This window comes from Gymnoscopelus braueri (genome assembly GCF_963280865.1).
Source record: "Gymnoscopelus braueri genome assembly, chromosome: 14".
NCBI lineage: Eukaryota > Metazoa > Chordata > Actinopteri > Myctophiformes > Myctophidae > Gymnoscopelus > Gymnoscopelus braueri.
Window position 1 is genome coordinate 20,153,543 of NC_137619.1, and position 20,000 is coordinate 20,173,542.

At 42.7% G+C, this 20,000-nt stretch overlaps 1 protein-coding gene across 1 annotated transcript in view; it reads left to right on the forward strand.

Moving 5' to 3' along the window:
- Positions 1 to 20,000, forward strand: part of slc8a1b (solute carrier family 8 member 1b) — a 177,148-nt gene that overhangs the window by 15 nt on the left and 157,133 nt on the right. The window contains exons 1-4 of the mRNA XM_080450261.1: positions 1 to 450; positions 9,400 to 10,367; positions 13,001 to 13,162; positions 16,594 to 17,438. The exon at positions 1 to 450 is cut by the window's left edge and continues 15 nt beyond it. Of these exons, the coding sequence (XP_080306387.1) occupies positions 9,468 to 10,367; positions 13,001 to 13,162; positions 16,594 to 17,438 (1,907 nt within the window). The 5' untranslated portion in view covers positions 1 to 450; positions 9,400 to 9,467. The remainder of the gene's footprint in view (positions 451 to 9,399; positions 10,368 to 13,000; positions 13,163 to 16,593; positions 17,439 to 20,000) is intronic.

Genomic DNA, 20,000 nt, shown 5'->3' on the forward strand with positions numbered 1-20,000 from the left:
TCCCGCGACATGCAGCAGATCTGCTGATAGAGCGCCGCTTCTCTCGGTCACCCGACCCGATCACATACATACATCCATACACACATACAGGTCGTCTAGTGGAAAAAGAAGGGCAGAGAAACTGCGGGTGTATCGGAATCTTTACACCTCGCCCCCCCCCCTTTCCTGCGTCTCTGCCGCCGGTGGATCAAGCCGTCCCTTGGTAGCTCTTATAAGAGCTCCGTACGTGGTGCTTTGCTTTCTTACAACAGAGTAAAGCTCCGGCGCTTCTCTCCCGTTTCTTCTGGGACTTAAAACCACATCTTCTCTCTGTGTGTGTGTGTGTAGCTGCTCACTGCTGTTACCAGCACCACCACCACCACCAGAACCACTACAGATCCATCTACTCCGGACTGTGTGCAACAACCCCCCCCCCCTAACCCCTGGGGTTTCACTTCTTCAGAAAACAAGGTAGGATATATTGCGCACGTTTTCTGGATTTGTCATTGCAATAATTAAGGATTTGGGCTTTTTTTCTTTTCCTCTGTGTGGCATTAAGGCAAGTTCCGCTGGTCCAGGCAGGGATCGGAGGAACAGGGGGGGGGGGGGGGCGATGCCCTATCGGACACAATGCGGGGAACCCCAATATCCACCTCGTTTTTTCCTCTGATGAGAGGAGGAATATCCTCGCGTTTAATACCGGGGGATCTCAATCTCAGTCGGTTCATTGGAAGTGCTATGTCAATCTAGCAGGCTACTACTATAAAGGAGCATCCCGATTGTCGAGCTCGGTGTCTTGACTGTAGGCTTTTCTTCTTTATTCTTCTCCTCATGTCTTCTCCGTGTCTGTTCTGTTCGGGCGCTTTCATACACAACACGCCTGGCCGCCCGCACTGCTTCCTTGAGGAGTCATTATGGATGCAGAACACGTCCATCCATTGCGCGAAGCAGTGATAACCATGTTTGCACGTTTTTGTTTTTTGCAGTCAATGTAGGTGAAAGTTCTGTGACAAAACGAGCGTTCACAATTATAGCAGGCCATATAGTCTGTGAGAAGAAGGATTTTCCCGTCATATATTATGAATTATAAATGATAGGCACTATAAGGCAGGCCATATGGGTGACAAAGCCTCAGCGCACCGCAACCACCTTTGCGCAATTTGTAGAGTAGTTTCATCTATTAGCCTAACCCTGCCCCATGCGGCGATGCGTTTATCTGGGCATTTCTAGATGCCGCACAACACGCATGCCTATAATAGGGTGGATCTGAGGTAGCGGTAAGTGGTTTAACAAGGTCTGACTCATTGGGAGTCTTATCTGATTTGATTTGGAGAGAACGGGCCAACGGGGTTGAGTTTTTTTTTGCCCTTAACAATTAAAACAGTGTAATATCTCTTCTTCCTTCCGCCCCTTTCCGCTTCTTGTTAGGAATAGCTAATACAATGGCAGCCTTTTGACACCTCAAAGGAGTATTCACACTGTATAGACGTATGACAGAGGCAGACAAGACGCCGCGGTATTCCCTGCAGTGCCTGCTGCTGGATGTAGTATTTTCTGTCCAGTACAGAGAGGCACTAAAGGCAGTTTACGATAAGCCCATGTATTCAATCCAATTTCAGTTCAATTTAACGGGGCTTTTATTGGTATAACACAGAGAATTCGCAGATAGCCAAAAGCAGCTTACAAAAAAAAAAGATCAACTGCATCCACTTTACAACGGTCAAAACGGAACACAGAGCGAGTCTGCTTTAGCTTGATCTAATAAGTGTCAAACAGGGCTAGAGGGAGCTACTCATTATCTAACATGGCTTTGACATTTAAGGCATTTAGCTGATGGTGTTATCCAGAATGGTTTGCAATGAATCTATAGCTACAGTAAATTGATATAGGCTGTAAGCGGGGTAGCCTACACCGGCCATACTACTGCAGTACACATAATGTGTAGCTTTCCATTAAAGCTGCAAGCTGACCATAAACGACAATCCTTGGTTATTTCCAGAAATGGAGTTGGATGGAAGCTCACTCACCATTCATAAGTCAATAGTAAAGAAGCTAATATACGTAGGCCTATGTGTAACACAATTCATTGGAAATCCATGGCAATTATGTTAGTGAATAGACACTGACCTAGAAGTCCATTGGAAGTCAATGGTATAAGTTGATACTGTGGGTAGCCATATTCCCAAGAAAATAGGTGACTAGTCAGTGACCAGCCTTTACAAAAAGGCAAATTACTAGAACCCTCCCACCATTAAATCAATCATCAATGATGAATAGACTGATTATAGCTGGTTGTCTATTCCCAGAAATAGAGATATTTTTGTGTTTGCAGTCTTTGCACTGCAGTATCATCACAACTGTATGGCAAACAAACTAATTGGCAATGGCAAGTATACCATGACCCAATTAACCAATCATTTCAGTCAGTGATTATTTGCAATGATACTGGGGCATTGCACTGCCCAGTCCCTAAGTGTATAATAACTGGCTTTTACTGTGACCCCACATTCCCATTCAAAGTGGTCTGATTGATAGTTATATTGTGAACCAACTATTATATAATTAGTTATTGTCAATTAAGGTTGATAGCCATTAGACAACTCTGTTGCTTAACAGTCCTTTGCTATTCTTTTTACTCAGGGGTTTATTGATAGCTACTGTACTTAACTTGGAGTTACTAAAAGCGAATTATCATATCAGTAAACAAATGCATGTGATGTAGACATACATAATCATATTTGGACAGATAATCTGTAATATGCATTTAAACACCAAAAGTAGATGTGTCATGTCACTGAGCTTGTATTCTCTGTGATGCATATAGCCTGAACTACAGTATTTGTGTTTCTCCATTCCAGTCAAAATTACATGGCATGAGCTTATGCAGCCACTAGAATCCCCCCCAACACACACATGAAAAAAAGAAGAAAATGTAGGCCTAGTGATAAAATATGAATGAATCAAAACAAGGCTGTTCTACATGTAGTAGATATAGTGTGGCATTGTCTAGTTTAAAATTCTATAGTATTGCACTATAGTCTATATATAGTGTAAATAGTGTAACATAAGTACTGTAACAGTAGCCTCGATCTCCACGCTTTTATTTTCCCGTTAGCTAACAACTGTTAGCAAAACGCTTTTATTTCCGTGTTTTGCTAACAGTTGTATGTTGATCACACTTAGAACTAGAAATCTCCGCCAGGCCGGATGGCCTATCCAGGGCTGTGGGTCGAGGGTTGCAGCCACCAGGACCCTAGGAAGCTGCAGGGGGAAATAATTACGACAGCATATGGTTTGTCTTTCCTGCTATGGTCAGAAGTTAAAAGGATCCCTGGCTAATAAGCCTTATATGCCTTAATACATTATAATGAATTGCCTAATAAAAACAAAAATTAAAAATTAAAAACATCTTAAATATTTTAGAAATATTTCATATTTTACTCAAGGGGGACAAAGCTTGTCGCAGGTTGATGATGTAACCTTAAATAAAATATTTAAGATGTTTTAAAATTAAAAATTTAGTTATAGAGGGCAATTATAAGACTTTTTAGCAAGGGATCCCTTTAAAGGGCTTTTGGTGGTGTGCTCTATAGAGGCTCCTTCATGTGTGTTTCCGGTTCAAATCTTCTGCTGAGCCAATCAAACGAAGCTATTAGAAAATTAACCGGAACAGGAAACGGGTAAGCCAACTCTGGAAACCCGGAACTACAGTCATGCACAGTATATTGTAGCCAATATAAAAAATCTTTATGGTACATGTTTATCACATGACGCCAGAGATAATGTATAGCAATTTGTGTGAGTTTTGAACAAAATCAGTTGGAGGATTAGCAAAAAGTGTGTTTTGAAAAAATGGCGGAAAATCTAGACAGAAATGGGTGTGGCACTGTGGCCCATATGGAGAGTTGCGTCATGATCCAAGAAATATTGATCGTGTGACCTACACTACAGGTGGAAAAAGTTTGGAATATGAGATTAAAAAAATTACTGCATTGCACATTCATAACCAGTACTTTATGGCAGTCCTTCACATTGGGACTGTGACATGATTTGTTTTCAAAGCAGTGGCGTATGTGTGTTAGCTGCTGTTCTCCCTGCTATTCTAGATCCTAAATTGAATTTATTTATTCTTTAATATTCCAATGTTTTGATGACGTTTCGATAGGCGGAGATCTCTGATCAACTGACCACACAAGACTATGTCCTCTCCGTTAAAATGATCAAGAAACCTTTCCCTCAAGAGGGAAAAAGAACCAGAGAGACTTAAAGTGGAGGGCTGTTGGGAAGGGGAGGCGTTCAGAATGCCTGCTTGATGTTGGTAGCTTGTTCATTATCAGATGGATGGGTACAAAGAGACGGAGCTATCAGTGAATTGTTTTTTTCTGCTTTGTTCAGTGTTTTTTGGACACAGCTGCTGTTCATTCCTAATGGGATTATTGTCAAATAAAGTCATAAATTGACAGATGGACAGCAAGAAGTGTAGAGATATCTGTCTGATGGAAGGATAGACAGACAGGCTGGCAGGCAGGCAGACAGACAGGCAGGCAGGCAGGCAGGCAGGCAGACGTAGATATACAGTACAGACAGAATGGTAGACAATCAGACAGACAGACATAATTACACAAGGAAGGACATGCCCTCTTGTGCCTTGTATTCTCTGTTGTTAGTGAAATAATATGACAAGACATCTCGGCTACAGGATTGGCTTCCAGGCACATCCAAACTAAAAGAGCTAAGCAGCATTCCAACAAGGCTAAATGCAGCCCATTAATCTTACATTGTTTGCAGGGCAAAGTGTGAATGCATAGGTGTTCATAGGGTAATGTGTGTGTGTGTGTGTGTGTGTGTGTGTGTGTGTGTGTGTGTGTGTGTGTGTGTGTGTGTGTGTGTGTGTGGAGGGATTGCCAGGCGTTGGCTTGCTCGTCTGGATTTGCACATTACACGTGCATCTTTCCTTATGGTTGGTCATTAAAATCTGCATTGGATTTGATGGACGACAATATGCAAGCATAATGACTTTGTGTAATGTATCGTGTGTATCTGTGTGTGTGTCTCTGCGTTTGTGTCTGATGATGAGGGAAGCCCTTTCGCACGCACGCACGCACGCACGCACGCACGCACGCACGCACGCACGCACGCACGCACGCACGCACGCACACACGCACGCACGCACGCACGCACTCACACACACATGCACAAATACAGTCACCACTGGTCAGACCTGGTTAGGGCCAGGAATGCGTCTCTTAATAGTGGAGCACCCCATCCGCTTTATTTCATCAGACTGGTTTGGATGAAGGAGAAAGTAATCTCTTCTCTTCTCTTCTCTTCTCTTCTCTTCTCTTCTCTTCTCTTCTCTTCTCTTCTCTTCTCTTCTCTTCTCTTCTCTTCTCTTCTCTTCTCTTCTCTTCTCTTCTCTTCTCTTCTCTTCACTCCCGCATCATAACCTCTGGCTCTCTGCTTGTATGTGTTCATCCTCCTCTCATGTCTATCCCCCTTTACAGCGTTCTCTTTCTCTGTTTCTCTCACTGTTATACTCTCCCCATCCTTCCCATTTACCTCTCTATCACCCTCATATCTTTCTCCTTTTCCTCTCTCCTTTCTATTCAATCCCTCTCCCGCTCTCTGCTTTAAATGTTTCATTGTTGATCGCCTCCGCAGGGAGTGAAATCTGTACAGTATGCTCAGTGGTTAGGAGGGCTAACGGACATGCTTTGTTCTTCTGATGTTGCTTCACAAAGTATAGTATAGTATTGTATTCTTCAGGCCCTGCAATGCTTGGGCACTGTTTAGGATTATTGTGACGCATACAGCATTATTATTTGTATATGATGTTTTAATGTTGATTTTGGGGGGTATTTCAATAGGATCAGTGATGGTATAGTTGCACTAATGCCCTTCTGGAGATCTGCACAAAGACTACGTATATAGATCTACAGCTATGTCAGACAAACCAGCAGAAAAGTTAATGCACCAAAATGAGATATTACATCATATGAAAATATCATTCCTGGAACAACATTGAAATTTGAAACAAGCCACAGTGCGGTTTAACCACTTTAACCCTATATACTTTGCTGACCGGTGTCCCCCAGGGGTCTATTAATAGACCCCCTACATTTTCCCTTTATGCCAAATCTCTTCACCAAAAATAGCAGTTTCCTCTCAACCAGATGCTCTGGGTCCAAAAGCAGATGGTGAGCTGTTCTGACATAGGGCCCCAGATGTAAGAACAGCTACAGTATAATATAGTAACATTGTACTGTTTAGCCACTTAAACCCTATATTGACCGGGGTTGACCAGGGGTCTATACTTGGTCCCCTCCTTTTTTCCTTCCACACCAAATCTCTCTCTAAAATAGCTGATCTACAAGCTCACAATGTGTAATGTGTATTCACGACGCTTTGTAAGCTTGTAGATCTACAATTTTCGGCAAATGTTCGCCCATTAAAACATGCCCAGAATATGGATGCTAGGGTTCATGTGGTGAATATATATATATTTTTTAACCTGTAAGGGTCCATTCATTGTTACGCTTTCGGATTTAAACTAACTTTGTCATTTGATCTGTATTACCACCTCTAATATTACCTATAATGAAATGCTCTGACTTTTTAGCCTAAATATTCCCCAAAATAGAGCATGTCGACTATGTGAAGTAAATTAAAGGTGATACCCTCCTGCAGGGAATCAATTAGACTCCAGCTGCTCTCCCATTCCTTTAAGTGGCATATGAACAGACTTCTAACTGGAGCATCCCTGGGCTCTGAAAAGGCTCATTTGGATAAGGGTAAGAGTGGGCGTTTAAATCACTACCTATCAGCACAGTGTTTAGTGTAGTTCCTTTTCCAAGGCGTCAATGTTTGGATATTTTGAGGATTTCCTAATTTACGGATGGCTATATTTGGTAGGTGTCTGTTGTGAAAGAAATAGCGCAGTGTGGTGTAATGCTTAGTGAGCCCACCTTGTGAACAGAGGGTGACTGCGTACTAGAGTCTTGCAACAGCCACACTTGAGTTTCTCCATGCAAATGCCCATGGGGCAAGGCACTCATCCTGTATTTACCCATTTCCATGAGTCTCAGCTAAAAAAATTATAATATCTCCCCCAGAATGCTCCTAAACATTAAACTGTCCAGTTTGGTGCATTGATAGAGGAACTAAAACTTCAAGATTTTTTTTTTCTCAGATTCACTATCACACAGTAACCGCTCTTTGGCTTTGCAGGGCAGTATCGAGGGCTGTTAGCTTGCTGTAAATCAATGCTTAACCAAGTAAAAGCCTTTTTTTTTCATCCCCCGTTTTTCCCCAGTTGCATGCTCTGCTGCAGTCTTATTGGGATTACAGGCCTGTAAATATATTGTTGTTTTCATAGCTGGGCTGTGAGGACTGCCGTGCGTCTTGAGTGCACCTCATCTTCAAACAGCCGAATCCCAAGGCACGCGCCGTTTACTATTGATTGTTTGAAAGAGCCAGACAAGGCCCTGCATGCCGTGTGACCACACAAGATGTCCGGCAAAAACCAGTGAGCCACTGGATGAGGTCCAAAGCACATTAACTCTGGGGGGGTTTGTTTATGAGCTTATTAAGCTGAGGTATAATTAAGTAAACGTGTCATTGCTTTCGTCATTGATTTTCTCAACATTTGAGGAAAGTCTCAAAGCACAGATGGTGTGCCCTGACACAGCAACGAGAATCGCTACTCTTATACCACACAGTAAAAGCCTCAGCGTTAAATGAACACTATGGATTTGACTGTGTATTCCCCAGTCAATCATCTTGTCCAGATTTGTATTATTTAACTACTAGAGAATTGATGGACACTGCAAAACCCAGAGTGTTAAATTCTTTGCAGTTTACACACATGCAGTGTCCACACATGCTTGCACTGAAGAGAGTGATAATGCTCTTTTGAACCCCTCTACCCCTCAAGGGGAAAGCTGGACGTTTTAATTGTTGTAGCTAATCATGCAACACCACTCTAATCTAAGGCTGTTTTCATCACTTTGTAGTACATTTCTTCCTTCGCTTATACAAACAGATTTTCAGTATTCTATACACATATGCATGTACATGCGCACATGCAGTACATACAGTATATACCCACATGAACAAACACAATACTCACGCACACACCAAAAACACAGACACATTTCCACACTGGCTACCATCATACTGTATAATGTAATATTCACACTAATTAATTACATAATGCCTCTGTGGAGGGTGAAACAACCGTGTGCAATCATCTTATAATATAATGTAATTTTTCAGTGGATGTTTATTTAGTTTCAGAGGAAAGATTCAATCGCTGAAATGTATCCTGATCAAATTAGCATTTCACACATTTTATCGAGTACCTTTTCGTGTGTGTGCAGTGTATGTGTGTGTGTGTGTGCATGTGTGAGTGTGTATTTATTTATTTGAAAATAACAACTGTGCCTATACTGTATGTCTACCTTTGTGTGTGTGTGTGTGTGTGTGTGTGTGTGTGTGTGTGTGGGAGGGTGTGTGGGCGTAGTGCTTGTGGAAATCGAATTATTGATTTGTAATTATAGTGTAATAGGTTTCTGTGACTTAAAACCAATCCTCTGTTTTCTTAAGGCCATCACACAGAATTAGATTAGTAATTAGCCTGTCCAGTGACCACATATTGTTTAAAATTCTATTGAGAAGTGTATCTCATTATGTGGGTCAGTGCTGAACAGTGGGTCGTCAAGTGATCGTCACTGGTCACAGCCTGTGCTTAAAGGAGAATTCTGCCAGTATTTAGCGTTTCGTCATTTATATGAGTTTCACGTCGGTGGGCGGCAATTTTCCAACGTGAGCACAGATCTTCCTCGTCACAATAGAATCATAGGATTCACAATCATGAATCATGAATCATGAAATAGCATTCATTCAGGCAAACCAAATTGAAATGTTGATCTATGTTTAATAAGCTAACATTTATTACCCTTGGAGTATGGGTTCAATGACCGACGCCATGGGAATGGCGTTCCTCTGTAAAGGAAAGAAAAGACATTTATCCAGTTGCATAATCAGTGTACGCAAAAAAGCTCGTTCTTTGAATCTGCTCATGTATTTGGTGAACGCAAGTGAACTGAACGTATCCATTTGTAACTAATTTGTAACAATCAACGTTCACATTCGAACATAGATTGTCTTTAACTCCTGCAAGTTTTAACAACGCTCGCTGTTGCAAGTTGTTGAATGCCCAACTCCAAGAATGCAAAGGGAAAGTTGTGAGCCTTCATTTGCAAATGAAGGACTCGCTGTCACCATTAGATTCCAATAATAAAAAAAAAAAAAAAAGTCAAATTAATATTTTTCCTTTTTCTTTGAAACCTTTATTTGACAATATTGACACATGGCTCAGCTTGTTTTGATCAATTCTCTCTTCTCTCTACCTTTCCTTAGGTCCTGGATTCTCCCATCGGCCTCCATCCCATGATAATAACAACACTGGTCTCAACAGTTGTCTCACCATGGGTCTCTGGGATCCCTCCTTACCTTCCTCCTCCCTCCTCTCCCCTGCCCTGAGGCTAACAGTTGCCACGGCGGTCTTCCTCCTCGTGCTCACGCTCCACCCATCGTCGGCCGGCGTGTCCTCCACATTGGCTGACGTGGAGGGCTCTGTCTCGGCAGTGCCCACCACCAACCAGAGCGTGTGCAGCGAGGCAGAACCCTGCACCGCAGGCGTTATACTCCCCATCTGGGAGCCCCTGAACCCATCGTTTGGCGACAAGGTGGCCCGGGCGACCGTGTACTTTGTGGCGTTGGCCTACATGTTCCTGGGCGTGTCCATCATTGCTGACCGATTCATGGCATCCATCGAGGTGATCACCTCGCAGGAGAAGGAGATCACCATCAAGAAGCCCAACGGCGAGACCACCACCACCACCGTGCGCATCTGGAACGAGACCGTGTCCAACCTGACGCTGATGGCCTTGGGGTCGTCCGCCCCAGAGATCCTGCTCTCCGTCATCGAGATCATAGGGCATAACTTCAACGCCGGATCCCTGGGGCCCGCCACCATCGTGGGCTCGGCGGCGTTCAATATGTTCGTCATCATCGGGCTCTGCGTGTATGTTGTGCCGGATGGGGAGGTCCGCAAGGTAAAGCACCTGCGCGTCTTCTTCGTCACAGCCAGCTGGAGCATCTTCGCCTACATTTGGCTCTACCTGATCCTGGCCGTGATCTCACCAGGCATAGTGCAGGTGTGGGAGGGCCTGCTCACGCTCTTCTTCTTCCCAATCTGTGTGCTGTTTGCCTGGGTGGCCGACCGGCGCCTGCTCTTCTACAAGTATGTGTACAAGCGCTACCGCGCTGGCAAGCAACGTGGCATGATCATTGAGACAGAGGGGGACCGCCCGCTTCCCTCCAAGGTACGGTATTTGATAGAGATATTTGACTTTTTCATTTTATAGTCATGTACTATTATCATTATGATTAGAATAAATCATTACATTGTGAATATATATTGTGTGTATATGTAAAGTTGACTGGAGGTCGAGGCTCCAAAAACAGTCAGACATGCTCTTTTGGGGTTTTTATTTCTCCCACGTCTCCTCCACCAAACTCAGTGTAACTTTGTACAGTGCAAAAAGATATATTCGAATAACAACAATAATACTGGCCAAAAAATACAAAAACAGAGAACTCAGGAAATTAATGCAAAACTTATCAAAAAGGAAAAAAGAACAAAACAAACCACACTAGGCTACGCCCCTATGAAAAGGGCCCTGGCAGCTCTCTGACTGGGATCTTAGGTCTCTGCCCGCCCGAGCACAACTGACTGTATCTGCAGACTCTCTGTATCTGCAGTCTCCTTTTTATAGGAGAGGATCCTACCACAAACACAGGAAGCAATTCACCTTCAAAAATAGCTTATCTACAAGCTGACAAATATCTCATGAATAACCCAACACATAAATGGATATTGTACTTTCAAACTGAACACCATTTCGTGTTTGAATTCACTGTAAAAGACAATAGAATACTTTGCACATAAACATTGTGAAACACCCCCCCCCCCCCTCCTCTACAGTACATGGCACCTTCCACTGGGAACTCCCCTACTTAAGCTGAATGGTTTAAACACATTAGATAAGTTAGATAAACACATTTTGGTTCGATAAACACATTTTGGTGGTACCTCCCATGATTGGGAAGAACGGCATCGTTTGTGTAAACAAGACAAGTGCCAGTGATGGTGAATGGGTCACCCCTATCATTGAATCCACTCGTACACCTGCTGACCTAGGATCGAATCCTGCCTCCTTCCGTTGCCTACCCTACGCTATCAACCTCCCAGTGGTCCTACCATCTGGCTCAATACCAAGGCTGCACTCTCTTCTTGACAATAAAAAATAACATACAGTTTTTTCTCAAGCCTCTGAAATTGCATCTTGTTGACAGTGGTGACAGTAATTATGCATATCCACACTTTCATTCGGAATCTCAAAAGCAGTTCAAACTCCTGCACATCAGACATCATTGCACTTCTCACAGCACTGATGATAGTATGTCTTCTCTACTCCAACGCCACATATACCGTACAACAGTTCTCAAATTAATTAAGCTGTCCTCCTGTCCAGAAAAGACATTGAAAAGAGAAAACGAGAGAGGAAATGAGCAAGTCCATTGCCAATCTGAAACAATTATAAGAAATACTTTAATGGAATTCTGCCCAAGTGATATTCCATCATGTTACCACAAAGCATATTAATAACTTCTTACCCCACACACAAACACAAAGACAGACCTTCTGACAAAGTCAGGCCAGTCATTTCATTTTAGACCACTCTGCTGCAGTGCCCAGAGTGGTGTGGTGAGAATCAAATTTAATTATCAGAATTAGGGTTTGGGGTGAAGTAATTTAACGCTCAATCAATTTAGAGATAATCTGTCCTTCACAATTGAGATAGAGATCTTAAGGATCTAATATGTTTTATAATATTAAATTGATAATTTCAAGAACTGTTACAGTTTGTGACAGTCTGATTTAGTCAAATTTGGGTGACTCAACCGGGTTAAATTTCACAGTTTATAGGCTAAACTAAAGATTAACTATTGAAACGAAAGTTATCAGTCAAGGAAAAGATCAAGTGAATTTTAAATGTATCCTACTGTACTGATAGTTTGTAGATTACATTTGAGCTAGTCCTGCTTCTAGAGTCAGTGCTAGATAATCTGTTATTGACTGCTCATTTTGAGTGTCTAGCCATTGTGGCATTTTGATTGTCATGTTTGAAGTCAGCATGTTTCTCATAGCGATCAGGCAGTACACTCTCCTGAGGGATTTCATTGTTCAAACAGATAATAACAGGAAAGCAAACAGACAGCATAGAGGAGTCTAAATGGAATGTTTCATCCTACTGTAGTTCAGCAGGGGACAGAATGACCAAGAGATTGGGGACCAGTACATCAGCCAAGCAGATGAATGCTATTAATTACCTCAAGCAGAAGTACAAGGGGTTCCTTGCTATGCCTTGCTTTAGAAGAGTGGCTCCCAAACTATAAATTGTATTATTATGCTACTGTTTATCCTTTCACATCTGAAAAATGCGGAGCCCCCCCCCCCAAACCCCCTGCACATACACACATGTTTCTCAGACATGTTTATAATCTTAAAAATGTCATCTCTGTATTTCACGATGATGCTACATGTGGGACTGGAGTTAGCCAGGTTACAGCTACAGGGTGACAGATACTGTATGCCGTGTAGGAAAACTGAACATCTGATGCAGCTCAGCTCACAAGCTGTAATTAGTTTTTGAGTGAGCACAAAATAGATAGAATAAATGTGTCTTTGTCAATTTAGTCTGGAAAGTGAGTTATGATTTTGTGCAACTTTTTTAAATCTTATTTTTGACTGCTTCAAAACAGACGAGGCCTTGTGTTCCCTTCCCCCATGATCTTTGGCACCGGGTTGTAAACCACTGCATTAGATCATCCCCTGAAAGAGGGTCTTTAAGCCAGCGTCTGTAAACACGTGTTGGGTTTGTGGTTCTATCAGGTGGACATTGAGATGGACGGGAAGATGCTGAACTCTCATGGCGACTTCCTCGATTGCCCACTGGGCCTGGACCTGGACGACAAAGACCTGGATGAGGATGAGAGCAGGAGAGACATGGCCAAGATCCTGAAGGAACTGAAACAGAAACACCCAGACAAAGAGGTGGGTAACAGCTCAAAGAAACTAGATTAATAATTACGGAATCCAAATCACTTTGTTTGTAATTCATAAACAGGAGTTATTGAGGCCTTAGGATCAAAGATAATTAACAACTTACAACGTTACACGGCTCCACAGTTCATAACAACAAAGACCTCACGTACAACACAACATTGCAAATTGAAACGGAAATGGAAAGAAATACAAGTAAAGACAATATATTGCTGCTGTTTATCTCCATGTTGTCACATTCCACAAGGAAGGAGGAGAACAACAGAATTAAATTAGATTTGTCTTCGCTCTTCATTATCGCAATGATTATGGAAATCCGCTTCATGAACAGAGCCAAGGTCTCCTCACTACAATTTACATTATAAAAGACAAATGACGGGTGAACATACAGTATGCATGTGCAACATGAAGTAGTCTAAATAGACATTTAAATTAGTTGATAAAAATAGATAACTCATCAACCAATGACAACATACCAACGGCACACTGGAGGTGTACAGTATTATGTCTGAAAACCAGCAGAAATAGCACCCTACGCAGAAACCAGCCATTATGCCGGGTTTGATTTGCTGGAGGTGATGGGGGAAAAGCCATGCTTCTGCTTTTGATATCCCCCCCCTGGTCATTCATTATAAATCGAACCCTGTTGTCACTTATTTTGACAACTCTGTCACATTGTCTCACATATCACTTATTGGGCTAAAAAAGCAGAGTGGGTGAACAGTGAACACCAGACAAATACCTACCGGTATTAATTTGTTGTGTCACGTCCTGTAGTTCAGTCTGAAATTAGACTGTGTGATGAAACCAGAAGGCTCTGCTAAGTACCTTTGATAGACTGGATGATTCATCACGTCCTCCACTATATAACAATGTGTTTGATGACAGTAAATAAACAGGGATGTGTCTTGTGGCATAGCTGTAGAGACAAAATGAAGATTTTATTCAAAATAAACAAACAAAGAAAACCTAGTAAATTCCAAACTCTCTGTCAGTGTCACCAAGACAGATCACCAAGCATTCATTTCCCGATAGCAAGCTCACACTACAAGAACACTTACATATGCTATGTAAATAATAAATACAGGCACAATGTGTGATGTTTGATATTTATGTTTGATTATGTCACAATTTAACAATTCAATAAAAAATGTACTAGCCTCCGTTATGCAATATCCATTGTCTTGTTGTACCTATTGTCAGAATACCCGTTTCACCTGTCTGACTCTGTCTGTGTCCCTTTTATGCTCATGATATGGAGTTCTTTGTTAGCCATGCCCAAATATGGAGTCCAGGCCAGTCTATGATGTCAGTACTATGACGTCATATTGATGACATAATGGCACTCCATATATGGGGATCTTGTGTGTGCGCGTGCGTGTTTATTATATACACAGATGTGTTTTACAAATTGAACCCTACATGCAGTGGATAGTAGACGACAGTTCTCTCCTCCATACAGTAGTATTGTCTAACTCTGCATTCAAGCGGTGTTCTGTGCAGTGTGGGTTGCAGCATAGTGTGTTACAGATAATTCATAATGGTTCCATTACACAGTAAAATCCTCAGTGGTAATTCATCCATTTGTAACTCTGTGAGTGTACAGCACAAATGTCACATAATCATTGGGTTAAATGAACACCCAGGATTTTACTGTGTAGGTAATGAGGACCTGTACTGAATAAGAATAGCTAGTGTGTGTACTGTACACACACACACACAGCAAAGCATAAGTGTTGGGACAATGAGCTCTCACGATAGTCTTTTGTGGTCCTCTCATTGTTCGGAGCGGACATACTTGGAACACTGACGAGCGAGCGCAAAGAGAAGCTGCCCTCTATTCGCGCATGAGAGCGCCCGCTGAAATGGGATTTTCTGCTGCTGACATTGTTTCTACATGGTTCAACATGGAGTCCAATTAAGGCCATCGTCTGACATGATATCCATGACATGGTGGAGGCCTACACTTATTAGGTCATGTCAACATCACACAGGACAGATTAACTGCCTCACTGTCAATGGCAGAAAAGGTTTTTTATGAATGTTATTGTTCATAAAACACCAACACCAAATGTGTTAGTTGGTACAGTGGTTCTCAACCTTTTCTGGATCAGGGCCCACTTGAACATCTTTAAAGTGTTTGAGTCCCACCTATCTGACCACTTAACACGGCAGGCCTGTTTACTTTGATAATTAATCAATCGATTGAGTTCCGGCTTGGACTGATGGAACCAACATAGTATGATTTAAGTCCCTATTTATCAGTATCACAAGGAAAACAAATTTATTTTTTAAGGTTTTCTTTTTTTTCTTTTTCTAACAATACAGATATTACTATTATACTATAATTAAAATCTTTAGCTTTAGCTTTAGCCAATTATTTGGGGGCCCGCAATATCCTCGCGCCCCCGTCCCACAGGTTGACAATCGCTGAGTTAGTTGAAACATAAATATAAGTTAGATTATCACCCGGGCATTCTGTGTTGTCCAAGTTTATCCAACTGAGGGCCGGCTTATGCAGCCATGCCCAAGGTTGGTTAAGGAGGACAATGACGAATGCCCAGGTGATATAATCTACATACTGAGTTTGTCCTCATTTATCCAAGAACTCCTGAATTGTGCCATACTAAACAAAGATGTGCTAAATAGCACTAACAGTGTTTTGTTTAGTTTTTTGCTTGTAGGGAACCTAGCACCTCTTCTTTTTTCTTTTTCTTTTTTAATTCTTTTTCTTTAGATTTTCAAGATGTTTTCATAACATAAACACACAGACAGTACATACAAAACACCATTTAATAAAGCAAAAAATCCACCTTTTAAAGATAGGTGTTGTATAGAACCATTAGAGGTTTGGAGTGTGTACAGTTGGAGGCACAATGATGACAGGCAGGCACATCTCCTTTGGGGGCCCTATAATGTTTCCTCAAGCTGCGTTCACACAGGATGCAAAGATATGTTTTGCGTCGCTTCATTCGCAAAGCGAACTTCGTTGGATATTTCAACTCGAGTGAAGACGAGCAGGAGGCAAATTTTGTGGATTTGCGTTGCCCGCTTCGCATCATTTCACATCGCACCGGGCAAAAAATATCTTTGCTTCTTGTGTAAACACACCGTTAGACAAATGGGGCTCTTGGGGGCAAAAAGGTTGATAACTATTTCCCCAACTAAACTCAGCTGAAGAGAACCTCTACGTACATGTATGGCTGCGGTGTTACCTCAACCACCCCAAAGACCCTAACCTTTATTTAACAAGGCAAGTCATTAAGAACAAATTCTTATTTACAATGTTCCTTGAGGGAAAGGGGTAGGGCCTATAACCACTGAAGAACCACAGTTTGTGTGGAATTGTGTGCACATGCCTCCTTCACATTAATTGCTTATGTATGTCAACGTGTTGTGTCTCTCCCTTTTTGTACCTCCAGGTAGAGCAGCTCATCGAGTTGGCCAACTACCATGTGTTGAGCTCGCAGCAGAAGAGCCGCGCCTTCTACCGCTGCCAGGCCACGCGCCTGATGACGGGCGCCGGTAACATCCTGAAGAAGCACGCGGCCGACCAGGCGCGCAAGGCCGTCAGCATGCATGAGGTGCGCCTGGACGCCGACGGCGATGGCAGCGCCGACCCCACCTCAAGGATCTTCTTCGAGCCCGGCTCCTACCAATGCCTGGAGAACTGCGGCACCGTGGCAGTGAATGTGGTGCGGCGCGGCGGGGACCTGCGCCACACGGTGTCAGTGGACTTCCGCACAGAGGACGGCACGGCCAACGCGGGCTCCGACTACGAGTTCACGGAGGGCACGGTCGTGTTCAAGGCGGGCGAAATTTCGAAGGAGATCCGCGTGGGCGTCATTGACGACGACATCTTCGAAGAGGACGAGAACTTCCTCATCCACCTGACCAATGTGTGCGTGCTGACGACCTTCGAGGAGGACGGTGGCGGCGAAGGCGAGGCCGAGGATGGAAGTGGGGGCGGAGGCGGGGAGGTGGCAGTGGGAATCAATCACACAGAGGTGGCAGCCTGCCTGGGCCTGCCCTCCATGGCGACCGTGACCATCTTCGACGATGACCACGCGGGCATCTTCACGTTCGAGGAGCCCGTCTGCCACGTGAGCGAGAGTGTGGGCACCATGGAGGTGAAGGTGCTGCGCACGTCAGGCGCACGTGGCCTGGTGGTGATGCCCTACAAGACAGTGGAGGGGACGGCCCGCGGAGGAGGCGAGGACTTCGAAGACTCGCACGGCGTCCTGGAGTTCCAGAATGACGAGATATTGTGAGTCATACACATTTTCTAACCCTGGCCTACTGCACAGTAAAATGTAAATAAACATTTTGCTGTGTATTGTTATGACAACAGTTGCTGATATAACAGTGTGTAGTTTGGATGCCATTAAAATTTGTTGCGAAGTTGTCGTTTGGCTTTTAGAAATAACCAGTTCCTACCAAACATCTACGATAAGCTTTTGAAATGGTAATGAGAATTTTGGTATTTGTGCAAAATATCCTCGAGACATGGTCCAGATTAAGCTGTGTGGGAAAAAAGCCACCATGCAATCAGTGGCATCCAAATATCACCATGGCATACTCGTGTTATATCAGTCTCTGTGGTATTACATTGTTTGTCCCTGGAAACTGCGTTTTATTTTTTCAGTTTCTAATGCATGTTATTCTGATATCGCTGATGTTATTGCTGCTGATGTGAGAACACGATGACACGTGTGTGTGTGAGAGTGTTTGTGTGTGTGTGTGTCATGTGGTGGTCATGGTGGTGACCCGAGGTGCAGCACGACCAGCGCTCGTCTGCGACAAGAGGATTCATCGTTATCACCCAGCCCCCCCGTTAACCTCTCTGTCCCTTCATCTTCTCTCTGTTGCTTTCTTTCTGTCAAGCAGTGCTGGAAGAAGTAATCGTATTTTTTACTTAAGCAAAAGGAGGAATACCACAATACAAGAATGCAATATGCAACATAAATATTACAAGTAAAGGGCCTTTATTCAAAACTTTACATGAGTAAAAGTTCAAAAGTATTGGCATCAAAATGTAGTACCAACGTAAAATTACTAAACTCTTTCAAAATTTGTCTAAATATTGTAGTGGAGTAAAAAGTACAATATTTACCTCTGAGATCTCGTGGAGTAGAGCTATAAATGATTGAAAAATAGACATACGGTACTCAAGTACATACAAATTGTAAGTAGGCCTACAGTACTTGAGTAAAGGTACTTTGTTACTTTCCACCACTGCTTTCAAGTGTTTACATACTGTATGCATTATCTCCTTCCCTGTGTCTGCTGTTTTATTCCTTCTCTTCTAATGCCCGCATTCTGCTGAGCCGCTGCTGTTGTCTCTGATGTAGGATTTGTTTTAGCATACTGTGCTTTTAAAACAGTTGTGTTAAAAATAAACATACAGTGGCTTTTCAGACTCTGTTTGATTCAGAGCAGAGTCAAGCAGGGGTTGGGAAAGTGGTTGTTTGTTTTCAGATATTTGCATTAAAGGAGTAGTTCACCACAAAAATGACACATTTTCTATCAATTACACACCCCATGAAACCTTGAATTCATGGCGAGTTTGGGGTTTTTGTCTTGTTTTTTGTCGCATTCCTAAACCAATCATTTGATGACCGGGTCATCGGTCAATAGGAGACTCAGTAGGAGACTCTTGAGTTTCCTACCGGAGACTCCGTCGGTCATCATATTATTAGGAATGCGACAAAAACAAAGGCTTCATGGGGTGTGTAATTGATAGAAAATAAGTAATTTATTGGCTGAACTACTCCTTTAACCTAACACGTACAGTATGTAGGGGAGATCATGTCGTGTCAACTTCCTGACATTTTCCTATAAGACTCTTTTTTTTGTGCAATATTTTGTAAGAGTTTGTTAGTTTGTCTTATGGACGGGGCCTCTTGCTGGAAGATTTAAATATTCAGTCAGCTTTAATATGACCAAGTATGGGTTGGCCTTGAAGCAGTGTCTTTTTTTAAGCACATCGTTTTCCACAACGTTTTGATGTAAAATGGTTGCTGAAAAACAATTGGGAAATTGAAGCAGCAGCCAAAATCGTTTAGTCTTTCCTCTGTTTGTTGTGCGTGCCTATGTTGGGTGCCATATTTGAAAATTACACAGTAACATCCTGAGTGTTAATTTAACGCTCTTGTATTTTTCTATTGGGACTGTGATGCCAGACCCCCATTTTCTAGTGGCTTCTTGCTGTGAGTGAATGTTCCAGAACACCAATCACACAGCAGAGCCACAGGCTGGCTTTGTCTGTTGGGTCATGTGTGAAAAGAGCTCGGGATTTCATCTGCGCTGTACCGCAGTGAAACCCAGCACTTAGAAGCTCCTCTCTGTCTGCCAGTGGTGGAGATACTTCATTGTTTGACAGTGACTGCTGTTGGAGTTTCTGGGGTTGTCCTGGTTGCAGGACATACTGTAATGGAGCCAGTATGTTTAACCACTTTGAACCTGGCCTCCCCTATTTTGGTCATTTCATTATAGGTGAAAATGGCCCCCATTTTTCACAGTGATGCGCTGTGAGCTTGTAGATGTTATTTTTGAAAATGTTTCAAATGGGACGTATTTGGTTAAGAAAGCTACTGTAAAAATATTCAAAAATTCTCTCTCTCCCTCTCTCACACGCAAAAGCATGCGCAGCACGCACGCACTGTAGACCTAGGTTTCCAGGTGCAGACCAAAATTAGATAGAAGAATTTATCTACGAGCAGAATTGTTAGAGAAATGTATTAAAACGTTGCTTGAGGTATGTGCACTGCATAATATAAACAAAAACAACACATAAACAGCTTTTGTTGGCGTAACGTCACTTGCTGCA